This window comes from Myzus persicae, unplaced genomic scaffold, assembly GCF_001856785.1.
Source record: "Myzus persicae strain clone G006 unplaced genomic scaffold, MPER_G0061.0, whole genome shotgun sequence".
Lineage (NCBI taxonomy): Eukaryota > Metazoa > Arthropoda > Insecta > Hemiptera > Aphididae > Myzus > Myzus persicae.
The window spans coordinates 6,703-25,126 of NW_019100551.1; the positions used below are offsets into that span (position 1 = coordinate 6,703).

Here is an 18,424-nt window from a genome sequence, read left to right on the forward strand (position 1 = left end):
TGTTATGTTATCAATTTAATAATAGCTAGTAAATTTCTTTTTAAATTAAATTCTATATTTTGTTTTTTTACCAAATTACGCGTATCTCTCTTTAAAATCATATATGAAATAATTATTTGATTAAAACTTTTCTATGACCAAATAACTTTCAAAACATGTCCAATTACAAACAATATTTTCGAAGAATTATTTTAGTAAGTTGATGATTAAAAATTATACCAAAATGTAATTTGCACGATTGTTATCAGCTTCATTTTGCTAAACTTATGCAAGTAAGTTTTAAAATGTACGCATTGAGTTTAGAACTTGTCTCATTCTGTATATTCCACCAAAAGTTATTATACTAAAAGTTATGTTTTTATTTCTGTAAAGCCTCTATTATACGGTTTACATATTTTATTCATCTGTATGGGTAGGTATAGATTACAAATAAAAAAAATGATAAACTAATTACAAATACAAGATAAATATTTATTTTTGGAATAAAACATTGCAGCTAAATATAATTGTGCGTTGAAAATATTTATGGTGTATAATTTAAGATTGAAATTAACGTAATAAACAACATAGCCTAATGTTATATTTGTAAATCTTAATAATAAAAATCTTATCAAAAATTAAATAAAATAACTCACTGTTTTTTATTTTAACTTAAAAAAGTGCTTCAATAACCTCTCCATGTTTTACAACTATAGGATTTATGTTTGAATTACATAAAGTTAACTACTTATCATTGTATTCAACTATCAATTTCAGGAATTCAAAATTAAATTTCGAATAGTACATTATAAATTAGACATATTGTATATTATACTATATATAAATATATTTACTAATAATAGTAATTAAAAATCATAAAAAATAATAAGAACATTTGAAGATTATTAAAAAAGTTGAAAATAATGCTTTAACGTTTATTTTTTCTTACAAGGGAACTAAACTAAAATGCGTAGCGTGGAAACTTCTGGGAAATCTAAAAACAACCTTCGTTTTATAGTACCATCTGTGTCAAATTTCCATTTATAAAGGTAATGGTTTATTTTGAAGAATTTGTTCTACTACATTACTTAACACATACAAAACCTCAAATAATACAACATTGTTATAAAAACTATCTAACATGCGCAATCTTAAAATCTTTGATAGATTCCGAGCAGACTTCAGATAAAATACATATTGAATTTACAAGATATTTTAATGTCTGTTTCCATTAACAATTTTTACCACTATTAATAGAATAGATAAGAATCCTTATTCGGAAATAAACGTTTTTGTATAGCATAATATATACTCTGTCCAGCAAGATAACCAAATCTGGTTCCCCCACGTGACACCCTGCCATAACTCATAAGCGAACCGGTTTCGATGGCAGTTTAACGAGGAGGCATGCGCAAACTGGCGCGTTCTCTCGCTGGATAGAGAATAAGATGTTATGCTACAGACTACTATAGTGTCAAATACCATCGAGTATCGGAATATCTATACTAAATGCTTGATATTTTGTCCAACATTCTTTTAAAAGGTACAATTTATAATTACAAGTTATTTTTGAAAATTTGATCACCCTATACGCTAAAATATTTTTGTATCATACACGTTAGAAAAATATTTTTTTCAAAGAAATGTATATTTTAAATGTATTTAGTATGTAAAGAAGAATAACTAGGGAAATTGTTGTTCAAATTTCGATTACAATAAACCAAAATTTTCAGAAAAATTATCAGAATTACATTTTGATTTAAAACATATAGGTTGTCATTTGAAAAACAAAAGTTGGTATCGCCACAGGATAATCCTTAAATGTTGTGAAAAATCTAAGTACACGAAAATATCGTATTCAATTACACTTCTTCAACAACACACTGATTCCAAAAATCAGAATTTTAATATATGCATAATTTAAGCATAAAAATGCGGTGAACATACTTAAAAAAATCACCCTATATACCTACGATGTAAGACATATTAAACTCAAATTTGAATGAAATTAGATATTTAATCTAAAATAACGGTGTTAATTATTTTGTTGCAATTCAAAAATATTTTTTGTCAGGATTTGAAACTTATACGTATATGTTATTATATTTTATATGACATTTTCAAAATATTAATTAACATTTTATGCTATTACCCACTTATACCACAAACTCATTCACACCATTCTGCAGTAAGTAGGTTTACTAAAAAGGTTATAAGGCAATAATATATATGATATACCTAATGTTATAATAATCAATAAATAAATAAAAAAACAAATATTTTGACCAAAATTAATTTGACCTACTAATACTTACTAACAGTAAAATACATTGTTTTTAGAACAATATAAATATATCATCAAATATACTTTTTTAATTTAGGCTAACAGACAATTTTCACTCAGATTCTTTTTTGAATGCAAATGTTTATCATATAATTCAATTTTAAGACATACTTACATAGCAAGATTTACTCTTCAACAGCTCAACGGATAGACTCATTCGACATTTCGACTATATGAAGTAGAGCGGTTACTTACTTTCACCATTTTTTCTATTAATAAAAGAGTTTTTGTACCATTCAAATAAGTAAAGTAAACTGTGATGATGTCTCAACTTATTTTAACAAAAAAGAGAATAAATCTATTTAATGTACATTTTTCATCAGATGATTTTTTGAAAATGTTTATATTTCTAAATCGAAATTCAAACGAATAGTTTTTAAGTTGTTTTATAGATCTGTGATGATTCAATACTTCTAGAAGTTTATATCAACCCATCACCAATTTATAATTAGTAAAAATTGTCTTAGTACTCGTATAATAAAGATCATAGTTCCAATATGAAACCATTTCAAAGACGATAATAATCATTACTATACCTACCTGTATACATTTTAATAACTCATATGCTATAATCGTTCAAATTTCCTACGAATCAAACATTTCAGAAAATCATTTACTTTACAATTTATGGTAAAAAGGTTGGATCTCGTTTAGAAAAAAAAGAGGGTAAGTGGATGTCGTTCTGCTGTACAGTAGGTTATAAGTTGGTCAATGTAATGGATAGTGTTAAATTTGAATTCAATGATATAAAATCATTGTATACGAAAAATGATTCTGAGTAAGGGAGGTTTGTTAGTCTATAATATTGCTTAGTAATTTAGTATATTTTATGATATTATTGTGATTAATGTAATTGATTTTATTAGTAAGCATATTAGTAGATTTCATTCTTTTGTGCCCAAAAAAATACATTTGAAAAGTCATTGAGTGTATAAAATATAATAATATACTTTAAAAGTTTCAAGTACCTACCCAAGAATAATATTTTTAATTTACAACAAAATAACATAAATCATTATTCTTGGTCATTTAATTAATTTCGTCCACATTTCAACATAAAAAACTAAAAAAAACTGTGATATTTTCATATAAAGATATTTTGGTTACAGAATAACCTACTTGCGTAGAACTTTGTTTTAAATGTTCAACCCTAAGCTATAAAAATTGAAATTTTTAAAAATTTTAAACTATAAAATTATTTCTATATTTTGAATGATATGAATTTTGTCAAATTTTAACTTTAAATGCTTATAAAAAAAATCATGCCTATGTATTTGTAATAGGTATGTTTCAACTGATATTTTAAATATATATCAAGTTTCTTATATTATATTTTTAAGTTTTTTGGCCCAACAAATACAATTTTATTGACAATTGTAGAAAAAAAAACTAAAAATTGAAAATATCCGTAAACAGCTTTCAACGAGTCTAAATATTTTGATACATTTTTCAATTATATGAATCAAATAAACGTATTATGGTTTTCATTTCAATTATCTATCTGCAGTTATTCGTTTTTGAATTACAACAAAATAAGAAAATCTCTAAATAAGAAATGGAGTTAATATCCAATTTTGTAAAAATTTCAACTTCAAACGCTCATAAAAAATTATTGTGGACTTACGCTCAATTTTTTGGTAAATTTTCACTAACAAAGACTTGTGAGGAATCTTGCATTACATTTCCAAGTTTTTGACCGAATGGACAACTTTTTATCGACATATTTTTAAAAAAAAAACAAATACAAATCAACATTTTAATATGCCTATAAATAGCTTAAAAAGAGTCAAAATATTATGAAAGTTATATGGCGTGTACAGGAAACGTAGATATAAACATTCAGTGAAAATTTCATGTATCTAAGATATTTTTTTAAAGTTACATCAAAAACAAAAATTGAATTTGTCGAAAACCTGGTTCCCGTAAAAATTCCCGTTTTTCCTGTCGCTTTTGAAAATAATTGGACATTTTAAACTTTGACCTCCTGATTGTAGCAACTAAATTCACTTTCCTACCAGAAAAGTTGCTGTTGAAGAAAATCGAAGCACTTTTACTGCTCCTTACAAAAATAAAAAAATAAATAAAAAAACACACATCATGGTAAAATCAATACATTCATCGCTTCGCTCAGAATCTAAAATAAGTTTGTAGGGCTTAAAACATTTCTATAACGGAAAAAATGATTCTTAAGTATACTTAAAAATTCCATGGTTCATTTGAACAAATTCATTACTAAGAGGTGGAGCATGGTGACCATGCTTGCAGTTTGGTGAATGGTGGATCCCTATCAACTGTATACAATATTCATTTTATATAAAATGAGTTTTTAATTTTTAATTTTTACCAAATATTTTATACGAATTATTATTTTTTGATTCTTGACAAAGATAGATTAAATTTACTGATTTGTAACAAAGAATATTTCAATGACGAGAAATATAAATTATAAAGGTAGAAGACACAAGAGGTTTACTTTTATTCCCAAGTCCGATCAAATAATTGAGATTATAACATAATAGCAGCAACCCTAAAAGCGTTTTTTTCTTATGTAGGCATCACTACTATTTACACAAAACTAAATTAAATTTTTCATCATCCTAAAATATAGAATATTATTACGACTCATCATGCGACGTCGAACTTGACAAGATCGATTTATCAATGTAAATTACCTACTACATTTACCGTTTATCCAAACTTTATTGCCTTAGGTTTTTTTTAAAATAAATATTTTAAAAACAATATCTATAGTACCTTTATAGATTATAGAGTGTACAAATTAAACTACTTTCAAAAATGTATATGTATACAAATAAAATTACAATAGTTTATATAATTATATATAAATGTAGGTAAGGATGTATAAAATATAAATATAATAATATAATAAAAATTAAAACTTGTAAATTACAAACAACAACCATAGAATTATTTCATTCCTCAAATATATTAATATGTATAACGTGTATTCATTCAATATTAAAATATAATAAGTAAAAATTATAATTTCTACTTGTAAAATTTAAAAAAAAAATACATTCAGTAGGCTTAACCAATAAGCATTTCGATTGGCTACTTTTATTGTTTTATGAATTCAAATTAAATCAAAATTCAGTCATGAATATAATTGTATCGAATAATTGTTCATTAATTTTCCTTAGAACTCAATTTAAATTACCAAACTTTGATAATCAAACTCGCATCAAAATTGAAGTAGTGTTGATAGCTAAAAAATATATGAATGTTTAAGGTAATTTATATTGAAGAAAAAGTTTAAAATACATTTAGTTGCCTCCTTCCCCCTGATGAAATATATACCCTTGTATATTGTACAATACTAAAATTCAGTGAACAACATTTTATTTATTCAATAGGTAAATATAAATTTAAAATGTATAACCTTAATATATAATATTATGTTATTTAATATAATACTACCATTTTTGAGGACATTATATACTGTAACTATTTTTAATGAATTTATTATAACACATTTTTAATGCACTCAATTCATAACTCTATATCAGTACATTCATCTTATTTGAAAAAAATTATAAGCAGCTACGTAAGAACATTAATATTACGATTATTGTATTATGTATAACAATATTTTGGACATGAAAAAGCTGGCTACTTATTAAGCCTGATTAAAACGAGTAATAGTTTATATTATTATGCTATGAATCTATGGTAATAGTAAGACAAAAACTAACAAAAACGAATTACATATATTGAAAAAATGACGACTTATCAACCAGAAGTTGGAGGAGAATATAGTACTGGGTACTTAAAAACACTTATAAAAACTAAAGAGTTACATAAAGATTTAGAAAAAATGGAGTTTCTATCTACTGTATTAACTAATCCAGATTTAAAATTCTACGCTCGGACTTCGGATACCGTGCAAAATGTCAACCGGAATCACAAAGTTGTACCAACATTAAGAAAATACAAATGAATATATACACATCAAATAGTAAATACCTTCGTCCATAAATATTTTATACGCATCAATATGTTGCCACAAAATCAATAAAAGTACTTAGTTAGTGTCCTTAAAAACTGTCTATTATTGTATAAATGTAAATAGGTATACTATTTTATATGTATATTACACAATACGTAATATGTACGGCGTCTTCCAATTTCTGGGTGCTAAAAAAGGTGGGGATCGCCTTAGAGCAAACACAATCCCCAACAGTTTTTTCACATGAAATTCGGAAGAGTCCGTATACAGTAACAACAACAACATGTGTACCTACCAGTTGTATTTGCATGTTGCAGGTGTATAATGTTTGGTCCTTTAATCCCCATTGCGATCCTTTTTTGTTTTGAAGTATTAATTATTCAAATTATTGTCATGTATTTTTTGGTTTATTACCAGCTATACCCATCATGTAAATATAATATTATACCTACATAAATATATATACCTTCTGCATAGTGCCAAGGACTCAATCCCCTAAACGACTAATAAACTGTCATAGGCATAATGCAGTGATTGTCGATTGTAAAAGCAACTGCAGCTATGCACAAACACAGACTGTAAAATCTATACCTAGTAAATATTACATTTTCACATTTACAATAAATGGGTATTTATTTGTTTTTTAATTTCCATTCGATGAACTTCGACCAATAGATAGGTAAGTATAACGTGGCTATGTATAACATTTTACTGACACATCGAAATCTGTAGTTTAAGTAAAATGTTTTCGATACATAACTATACAGGCTACGTACGATAATATATGGTACCTATATTGGCATATCATAGGTATAATATGTAGCATAAGCATCAAGTCTTAAGAATTTTGTGGGGAACATCGAAAAAAATTAAAATCATGAAAAACGTACAATTAAAAAATGATAAACTCACCTTAATTTATCTATTTTTTTTTAACATCTCATTTATAAAAATAATTAAATAGGTAATAATATTTATATTTTATAACCACTTAGTACTTACTAGAGGTAGAGACTACTATATGTAGGTATATGAATGAGAAATAACCTTTTCTTGGCATATTATATTGTTGAAACGTACACTGATTTTGGTTCAGCTTCTTACAAAATAAAAGGTAAAGTTTCTTTAACCAGCGTGTTAGCACGTCACTTACCCACTCATTAAATCTTGAAAATATGCTGACTTTTTTAAAAAAAAGTTCATAATTGAAAATTAAACTGTATTCCATAAAGAATGAAAATTGAAAATCATCATAAAATAAAAATAAAAACGGTATAATATAAGTCTTAAAAATTGAATAATAAAGGTTGACAGCATGGAAGGGGGGCTTGCAATTAAAAGCTTAATTAAAAACAATACTTATCGAGATAAAATAAAAACTGCTGTTCTAATAAGTAATAAATATGTACCTACCTACAATATATTTTCATTCAATTACGTCGTTCTTTTATTTTATTCTCGAAATCAGTCTTATAAAATGACTTTTATACTTTTATTACTTACGTAAAATTGTGTCTCTTAATAGGAAAAATAGTTTTGAAAGCAGAAATATTGTTGTCAGAAATTTTGTTGTGTAATAGAACCTATATTTATACGCTACGTGTAGGGGAACGTAGTAGGACGTAGGAGTACCTCAACTAAGTTATAGAAATTTTATAAAACCCCTACTCATTTTTTATTTTACTAATAATTATTGTGATTTAAAATGATGCACATTTTAAATCAGCCAGTTAGCCATTGAAAAACAAAATTATTTGTTGGCGTCTTCCATTTTTACTTCAAGCATCTTATTCAACAAATAATTTGAATATTAATAAAATAAAATATTTCTACGGTTCAAAGTTGTAATGCATAGTTGAATAAATGTAATGTTAATTACCGCCTTATAATATACAATAAATATTATCAATTATAATTTGACAAAATTAAAAAAAATTTTCTACTGCATACAATTCAGTATGATTTTTGTTAACTTCAGTATTGACTTTTATTCAGTTAACTAGTAAATGAAATGTACCTATGTAAACAATTAAAAAAAAAAAATGGTTTGCCGTTTTCACTGAGCCCCTATAAAAAATGGAGCCAAATAGCCCCTATTGTACATTCGGTCCGAGAAAAAAAAATGTTCAAAAGGTCTGTTTGTAAACCCTGGCCCGATTTTTTTCAGGTAAAAATAATTGATGTGTAAGCTCGCCTTGAATAAAAAAGTATGCCCGGATCTTCTCATAATTATTATATAATTACTAATTAGTGTTTACCTTATAATATTTTTGGGAACTATTAAACGCATTATCCAAAGGGCACGATGAAAAGGCGATTCTCATTATTCTCCAACAATTATTTTATTTTATTTTCATTTTCATATTATTAAAAATTACTAAAATCCATGTAAATATCATACAATTAAATACATTTAAACTTTAACAATTATTTTTTTTTAGTATACAGCTTTATAACGTAGGTATTCATTTACTGATATTTTTTTATTTTTATAGATTCTTTTGAAGCGTGATTTTTTATAATATTTTTTTTTAGTTTTGGAATTTTGGAATATAAATGGTTCACTGATAAATGTGTAGACTGTTTCTTTCATAGACGTTTCGGTTTGTATTTCTATTTTCTATTAGGTAGTTTGGTTAATATGTCGGAATATATAAGTATTTGGGTTAGTCGAGTTAATATAGGTACCTAATAGAATTAAAATGGGTTATTTATTATTTTAAGTTCTGTCGTCTTTATTACAGTTTATCTGTAAAAATTATGGGACCGAGTTCACAATACATTTTTTTATTTCCTCCCTGTAATAATTTACAGGCCAACGTTGTAACAAAAAAGGCTAGGTATAGTTATATCTGTTCACGAGTTGGGCTAATAGGTGGATGTTCCGGCACTGGATATTAAAAAATTAATGCATTTTTATACTACCATAGTATACCATACCTAGGTACCACATAGGTACAATATATAATAATATAATGTGCATACCTGGGTAGTAGTTACTAGTTACCTACATTTAAACATCTGTGATTGGTACAACATATCAATTACATAGTTGGTACTTGAATTACATTTTATTTTCACACATATGAATACGTGTACTATTATTTATTATTATACATTCTAAAAAATCTATAATGAATATGAAAATATTGGTAAGATATTAATACTATTTTTTTTTTATAGTTATTTACTAAATAAAATTTGAATAATCTTTTAAAAATTTATACTTATAAACTGTAATGCCGTTAAATTAGTGTTATTTTCACTCCTTTTCTCAACTGCGTTGGTGGTGTAATGGTCAGCATAGTTGCCTTCCAAGCAGTTGATCCGGGTTCGATTCCCGGCCATCGCATGAAATTTTTTGCCCCTTTAAAATCTATTATATATTTTAATATTCACCAATATTTTAATAAAGGTTTTATTTTTAAGAAGTTCTTCATTTAATGTATTTAAACTTAATGCGCGTATTACTTTTTGCACATCAGAAACAATTGTTTTGTATTATCTGAAATTAATAATTGTAAACTAAAACGTTAATATAATTGACAAATTATTGCCAAATTGGAGGTTGCATACACAATTACTTAATAATTTAATTGATCAAAATAGTGAACTAATGGTCTCTTAAACTTAATTTTCTAGCCTATTACTGGTCCGTTAAATTGAAGTGAACCATTATATTAATACTCACTTTTATGCAACCCGTAGGTAGGTAATACAAAATATTAAACCATGTAAAAAGCTTACCATTATTATTTCGAAAACGGGTAAAGTTTTTAAAAATATGTCTTAAACATAGGTATTTTGAAGTAATTATATTATAATAACATTTTTGATAAAAAATATATTTTTACTATTTTCATAGCTATCAGTTATTAAGTTGATTTTTTATAGAATGATAACATATACATAATACATACTTGCATGTTTAATTTTCTATCCTAAAGCAGTAAATTTTTTAAAAATATTCAAGCATATCAATTTAATTTTGAACGAGTAGTTATAATTAGTAAGTATTAATATTTTAGGTGAATTGATTGGAATGATGTACTTTAAGGGTGGTCTCAAAATGTTGATCCACTACTCCACACATTATCTTTAAATACTTAGGTGTAACTGTATAAGACGTGTATAACTAACTATTTCGAATTTAAATATTTGGTTAGGGCTGTCAAGTTGGCAGATGCAGTAAAGTATGAATTTGAGTAATGAAAAAAATATTGCACAGATAACTTCGACACAATTTTTGAAAGTCGAGACTTAAATAGTTAAATACATCACATCAAACTATCCGTCTTAATGTTACAACACAAAAAAATAATTTTATATACATTTTTTTCGAATAAACACTTACATTGATCATTTACGGTATTATAAAAACTAAGATTTTATTGATATTAAAATTGTACTTTATGTACTTAAAGCCTAAAGATGCCTACTTCTAAAATATGTAGTTATATATTATTGACATATTGTTCGTTAGTACCCAAGTTTACGCATTAGAGCATTACGTTAAATGTTTATACGACTCCATACATTTATTTTACCTTTTTGCCTTTTATACTGAATTGGTAACATTTTTGAAAGTTCCTTTTTTTATCCTTATAACACTTTTATTACATTAATGTTTTTTAACAAAATTTTTATAATATTTCACAAACTTTTAACCAAAAATTGTAAGTGTTTGTCAAATAAAAACTAAATTAGTCATGCATTAGGTATGTTTTTTATATTTTGTATAGAAACTTTAAATAGTTTAATATTTTTCTAGTTATACGAAAAATACATTTTAAATGGCTGAATTTTTATGATGATGTATTTCTACATTAATGTTATAAATTATAAAAAGTAATCATAAATATTTCAACACATAATTTATAATATTTTATCCAATCAGACTAAAAATGCCCCTCGTTCTATTAATTTGTAAACTCTCATAGTTTTGTTATTTATTACATTAGGTGTCGTCTGGACGTGTTGAACTTGAATTTAATGATATAATTATTGTACCCAAAAAACGATTTTGAGTGAAGACAGTCTATCGGCCTATAATACAATTAAGTAATAATTTATTTTACTATTAGTAATACAGTAAGTTAAATTAATTGTTTATGAAAACATTGAATTTGAAATAGTGATTGTGTAGGCAATAGGTATATAAAATAGATGAATATAATTTAAAATTTTGAACCCAAGGTTAATATTTTTTAATTACAGCAAAATAACTAAGATCTTTAGTTTTCGTTTGAATAATATCTATTTTCGTTCTTGAAATATTAGCATATTTAACAAAGGTACAATGTATACAAATAATAATTTAGTTACCTATATTTAACAGTATATTTAGTACTTATTTCCACAAAACATAAAATAATTTTAAATTCACTCTAAAAATAAAAGTAAAAATATAAATTTATTGATTTTCTTTACTACCACCACATGTTCTTTCGCGTACTGCCATGTAGCCTTCTATCTATAGCAGTTTGAGAACCTCTGATTTAGACGCATATGGGACACAGATTCATCTAGAAATACATGTATGCAGCAATTAATCGGCTGTAAACAAGTTTCTTTAATATATTATCTCCATATATTTTGGAAATTGAGAGAAAAGAAACTCATTAATTTGAATACCAGCTATTGAGGTGTCTATACGCATATATTTTTTAAAACTATTAACCAAATATTAATTTTTAAATTGTGATTTTGTTGAAAAAACATTTGAAGTTTGTCACATTTTGATACACAAACAATGATAATATCCAAGTAATGAAGTAAATAACAAGTAATCATCAAGATAAGCTTTTCCCACAGTATCTTTTTGTTAGAAAAAAAATAATAATTTGCATATTATAGTTTTATATAATGATGTTCATTGTTTATTTGTTGTACAAAACATAATTTCGCAATTTTTTTTTCTTATATTTAACAAAATATAATATACGTAGATTATTTTAGAGTATACAAATCCGAACCTTGGTTTAATATTATTACCAATTTATAATTGTTTATATTTAAATGTCAATATTATTCAGTTTTAAATAGTTCTACATTAATCCTATATTATGTATAATATCTATTACCTAATCGATATATTCTGTTTTTGAAACAACAATAATACGAGGAAAAATCAAAGTATTTCTACCAAAAATTAAATACAACAATACAAGAGATGAATTTTCGAGATAGGCAAAATTGGGTAGGGTGGTGATGTTGAGAATTTGGTGTAGGCTGATATTTTCGATAAAAGGTGGTATCTGTTTACCGTTTACCCGACGAAGGTTTATATTACGATGAAAAATACCTCGAGAGTGCAAGTATACATACATAATAAATATGTATCAAATACAGAAGACTAGAATTTAAGATTTACGGAGTGTTCAATAAGTACGCGACATGACTCTATAGGTACGTATAAATGTGGATGAAAAATTCAGATCTTGTAACATTTCAGATGTCCCGGATACCCGGATTATATATTCTGTTTCTGATGTTCAAATGTATGTTGTGCACTAAGTAATCAAAATATTTTATTTTTAATGCTATAATATACATATAAATGTATACATGACGAACATGTAGTATTAACTAATTAATTTTATTCAAAGTTCAAATACACTCTTATTAACTATTATAAGATAGAACTAAGAATAGAGAATCTAGATTTATTTCATAAAATAGAATTGAAGTTTACTGTCTTAATGATACTTTTTGGGTTAATTTAAATTGAACACAGTCTGGCACTAATAATCTGCATCTGGTTTTAATTATCTATAAGTACTTTTTATTTATACTCAATCGAAATGATATGTATCCAATTTTCACAAGACAAAAATATGATAATATTGTATACATTATTCAAAAAAGTTAGTTGACTAAAAAGAATTTTCATTTTTCAATTTTATTTTTCAATAATAAATAATCAGACAATGTGTACACGATAAATTTATATTTATAGTAATAGTCAAAATATATGAAAAATGTTGATTAAAACAAACGCATATTACAACAACACTTTCAAAAGTCGATTATTCTTAAACATTGATCAAGAATTAAAGTTATAAAACACTAAAAACTAGCAAATTCATACCTTCAAGACACTAGATTGGGTACTCGTTGATGTACTACAAATTTATAAAACTATATTGATTGATTTTCATAACATATCCTTACATTTAAATAATGTGAATGAATAATATGACATTCATATTCACTGATTACGAAATATTGACATTTGCAGTTCAGTGTTTAAGTATGATAAATATTAATTCTTAATACTGGTAAATACAGAAAAATTCATAAAAACTTATAGCTAAATTATATTTTATGTACTTGTTGTGTGTTTAAAAATGTTATTATTTTCATAAAAATATAATAACATAAAGAAATATGGGTTAATTTAACATAATTAACATAATTCATTTCGCTGAGGGATTTCTGTTTTGATATGTATGTCATTCAAACATATTTTTGTATTATTTATGCATAGTAGTGTAGACAACTTACTATCAAATTCTGATTGAAAAAAAGTCAAATCTTCACAAACGTTATGCTATTACACAACGTGATAAATTATGATGCAACGGACTGATACTCAACAAGCTACAAAAGAACAATATTACATTTTGAAATGACATTCGATAGAATGTTCATATTTTCTAGTATTATATTGTATTTTATATTCTGAAATGTACACAGCCTTTGAAGTTATTTATTTATTTTTGGCTTAACACAAAATAGTGATTTGTTATACTTATGTTTGAACAGTTGGTGATTACCATAATTATAACTTTAAGAAATCATTTAATAATAATAAACTCACCATTTAGAATATAGAATTATAAGCCAATAGTAGTACGGCGTATAATATAAACTGTAATAATTAGGATTTAAAAAATTATTTTTGTACAAAATATATAAAAAATATAATACAACTTATTTTAGATAATTAAAATAAATGTCGAATAATATATATTAAATGTCAGTCAAATGTAGAGAACCTCTTAAGTATCTCTTCCATACCAAAAATCTGTAATTTTGACATGATACAACTTATTTCATAACTATCGTATTAAACTAAAAACTAGTTTAAAAAATAAGTTGTTCAAATTAAATTTAAATTAAAGTGCTCCTTAAAATCATTGTAATGCGTAATATCACCGATGTGTATACAAAAAACTAGGTTATGGAATAAAAACAAACATATACCTACCTATTATAATACGAATAACTCCAACCACGGAATCAATTCTGACATGTTACTACAAAGTACAAAGTAAGTGAAAATCGAATTAAAAATATTATTTTATAATAACGAAACATGACGACAATACATTTCGGAGTTCAATGACTATGACCATAATAGATTTATAAGAAATAAAGACTATAAAATACGTGTGTCACGGCATCCAGTAATATTTTTTCAATTTGTAAAATACAATCCTTTTTTTTATAATACATTTAAACAGTACAAACTATTTACGATTAACATTTCTAAGTGCCAAACTGCCAACCAATCATATAGGACTTTATACCTTCTGTATAATATACGTATAGGTACTAATATTAGATCGGTTCTATTATACCTAAATTCGTTTTATTTTTATAAGTATATATAATTCATAAATATAATACTAACCTAACTATTTATATTTAGGTCTATTTAAATAATTTATTTTGTGGAATTAAAAAAAAAATATGTAAAAAATTATGGTCAATCTGTGTTGACGTAAAAACAATAACAAATTATGATCGATGCATTTTTTAAGTTAAAAACTTTTAGAAACTTGAAGTTTGATATTAAGTAGAAAAAATATGAAAATTAATAATTAAAAAGTTTAATATTTCCTAATTATTTTCAATGTGCGTAAGTTTTTATGGCCAGTATGCAAACAATAATTTGAGAAAATTGCGTATAGAAGGTACCTATCACAAAATAGCATAATTTTACTCTGAAAACTCGTTTTCTGTACCATCGCAAATAAATTATTTGCAAAATGTTATGAATTTGTAACTTTCAATAATTTATTTACTGTGCAAATTGTTCCAACTACAAGTTACAACTACTAGTAACTGTCAGCGAATATAATAAATATAATAAAATATTTCTATTATTACATACCTTTGATTAAAAAAGTAGATATTTCTGATAAAAAAATCTTTTCTAATTAATTGAAAAAAAAAAGAGTTACCAACTGAATAGTAGAATAATATATGTGACATTAAAATGTAAAAGGAACACTTCTATACGCAATAATTTTTCCGTAATTTTACATGACGCCGAAACTACTGAACAAGAAAATTACCCCTCTAAGCTTTTAACTATTAAATGAACTTTTCGATTCATACACTGCAGTTTGAAACTTTTAGAGTTTTTATATAACTGAATAAAAAATGAAAAAAAGAAAAAAAAATCCCAAAAAAAGTAACCACTGAAAATAATCATTACTAAACAAAAACATTTCTCGCTTAGATTACAATCTAACAGTTGAATTTTATAAAAAATAACCAGTTGTAAAAGTATTATATTTTTGAAAATGTACACTATTTTCTTAATTATGTTTCTGTGTTCTAAAGTTTTTTTTTTTAACAGAAACAATTCTTTATTTAAATGTGTTTGTGTATTTTTAGAATATATTATAAATATAGTATTTCATTGTATTTTTATAATTGAAACTTCACTTTTATGTTATTTCATAATATTTAATACTCTTATAAGCTTTCTGAAGTCATAATATATATACAGGATGATATTTGTGCCGTAAAACAGAACACAATTTGTTTAAGAACAAATTTTGATAATTATTAATAAATTTAAAATAGTACATTATTCTTTTTTTTTTATTAAATTAAAGCCTGGCAACTTTGGCCATTACCTATTTGTAGGGGGAACGATTGGTTTGAAACTCGTATTATATACGTGGCAAAGAATTTTTTCGCTAAAAATGCTGGGTTTTCACACCGTTACCCACCTAGGAACTAGCAGCATATTATTCTTATACATTAAAATAAAAAAGTTTAAAGGTTCCTTATAATTTCTAAGATATTGCCTAGTTAGTGATAAAATAGAATCATTCTAACTACATTATAGTTTTAGTGGAGTAGGAGTTTGATCTAAATCTAAAATCATTAAAATAAAACAACTATCGAATAAAACGCTATTAACTAACTATTTTCGTGAAACGTCGTTAAAAACCATATCACAATGATACTACACTTAAAATCTATGATTCAACTTACGTATCCAATAAAAGATAATTTGCTTTAAAAATCATGACATCATGATCGTGATGTGTTTCTACGGTCGTTAACGAAAACGAGCCGTCAAAACAGCTGATGCGTTCTGTATTTTATCACGGATAATAACCTTAGACTCGTCTCCATTTTATCTCCAGTAAATAAATTAGTTACGTACAGTACACTATATAATATTATTACTCTCGTATAATGACGTATACATCACGTGTATAAAATAATATAATATTATAGAGGATTTCGTGGTTTTTCTATCCAATGTTGGCGGTGGTTTTAGCGTGTCCTAATCTATTGCGCTCGAGTGGTCACGAGGGTACAAAATGTGTAATATCTATATAGCCTATATATTATATACCAGCGTAGTAATTCACCAATATTATTATTTACTGTACGCACAAAAATACATACACAGCGTGACACAGCTATACTACCTGCTATGGTGTTGGTTATAATATTATTTTGTGTTTATTCGTCAGCACTATTTATCTACGTGTCCTCTCGTTGCTAATTATATATAACCTACCTATTGTATTATAATAATATAGAAGAGTCGAAATATCTGGACGCGGCTTGAGATAGCACCTATATATCCACTCGTTTGCGGAGAGTTGATCAAATATTTTATTATTATTTAAATCGTGTACGGCGTTGATATGTGTCATGGTAACGATCCATCGTGGACCGAAGTTTATAGTGTATTATGTTCGAAGTTGTAGGCATAATAATAATATACACGAGCCCCGTCGAACAATAAATTAATGGGCCATTGCGTTGTTGTTAATATGACGGCTTGAGACCCAAAATTAGCCGTTATGGTACATAATAATATATGCGAACACGTATGACACGTCGTACTTACCTATAACCCGTGTGGCTATTTAGTATGTGTTTGTGTGTAGACTATTATGCATTATACACGTAATAAATTGTAATGTTTATCCGTTGTCTCGGCCCATGTAATAAGACATAAGTTGTTGGAGTTTCAAATGGCGTTCTCGACAGTTAAACGAGTCAATATTGTGAGCAGGAATGACGCATTGGATATTATTTCATAGTACATACATATTATACAGTTCAAACAGCTACTGTTTTTTCTCTTAAATCCACTTTATCGACAGAAGTTAAGTGTACGCGCGTGATGTCGTAATTCGACCCCAGGAATAATTACTGACTTGTCCTTCTGCACAGTATATAATATACTTGGGGGGGGGGGGGGTTGGATTTTCGTCGTCACTTGCCTCATTTCGAAATCCAACAAGGGTTTAAACATTGACAAAAAATAAATTAACATGCTTAACATGGTTAAATAAATAGTTTGGACGAGCGTAGTATAGCACACCGACATTATGTGCGGTCCAACCCCGTGGAACCATCAACTCCACTAATTATTTAAATTTATTTGTTACTTATTAGCATTACTAAATTAAAATTTACAATTAATTGACACCTAGGTTGAATTTCGATTTTATATAACGAAATTAGTAACAAAATATTATATTTTAGAATACGAAATTAAAAATGTATGTTTTCATAAAAAAATTTTTAATTAAAAATGAGAAATGATAAAAAAAATAGTATGAACATAATTATTTTTCAAACATTTTTGTTTCATAATATATTCAAATAATGTAAAAATAATAAATAAGAGAATTAGGTGGGCCGGTCACGTCTGGAGAGCAGAGGACAGACTTATATCGACCATCACGAAATGGAAGCCAGATAAAAGTCGACCGAGAGGAAGGCCTAGACAACGATGGGAGGACCGAGTTAAGGAAGACCTCAAAATGCTAGGAGTACGGAATGGAGAAGAACAGGCAGCACACAGAGAAACATGGAAGGAGATAGCGGAAGCGGCAATGGGCCTAAATGGCCTGGATTAA

General features: G+C 26.1%; 1 protein-coding gene and 1 non-coding gene across 2 annotated transcripts; both read left to right on the forward strand.

Annotated features, from left to right (window-relative positions):
• The first annotated feature begins 6,062 nt into the window (after positions 1 to 6,062).
• LOC111032499 lies at positions 6,063 to 18,424 on the forward strand. Its single transcript, XM_022312874.1, has 2 exons — positions 6,063 to 6,251; positions 18,191 to 18,424. The coding sequence occupies exons 1-2, from the start codon at positions 6,063 to 6,065 to the stop codon at positions 18,422 to 18,424; spliced, it is 423 nt and encodes a 140-aa protein (XP_022168566.1).
• Positions 9,571 to 9,642, forward strand: Trnag-ucc. Its single transcript has one exon. It is a non-coding gene; the product is annotated as a tRNA-Gly (tRNA).

Excerpts from the sequence above, each read along its gene's own strand:
- LOC111032499 (XM_022312874.1), top strand. The coding sequence starts at position 6,063 with ATGACGACTTATCAACCAGAAGTTGGAGGAGAATATAGTACTGGGTAC. Across the intron at positions 6,252-18,190 it reads ATGTCAACCGGAATCACAAA|AGAATTAGGTGGGCCGGTCA; the intron begins GTTGTACCAACA and ends ATAATAAATAAG.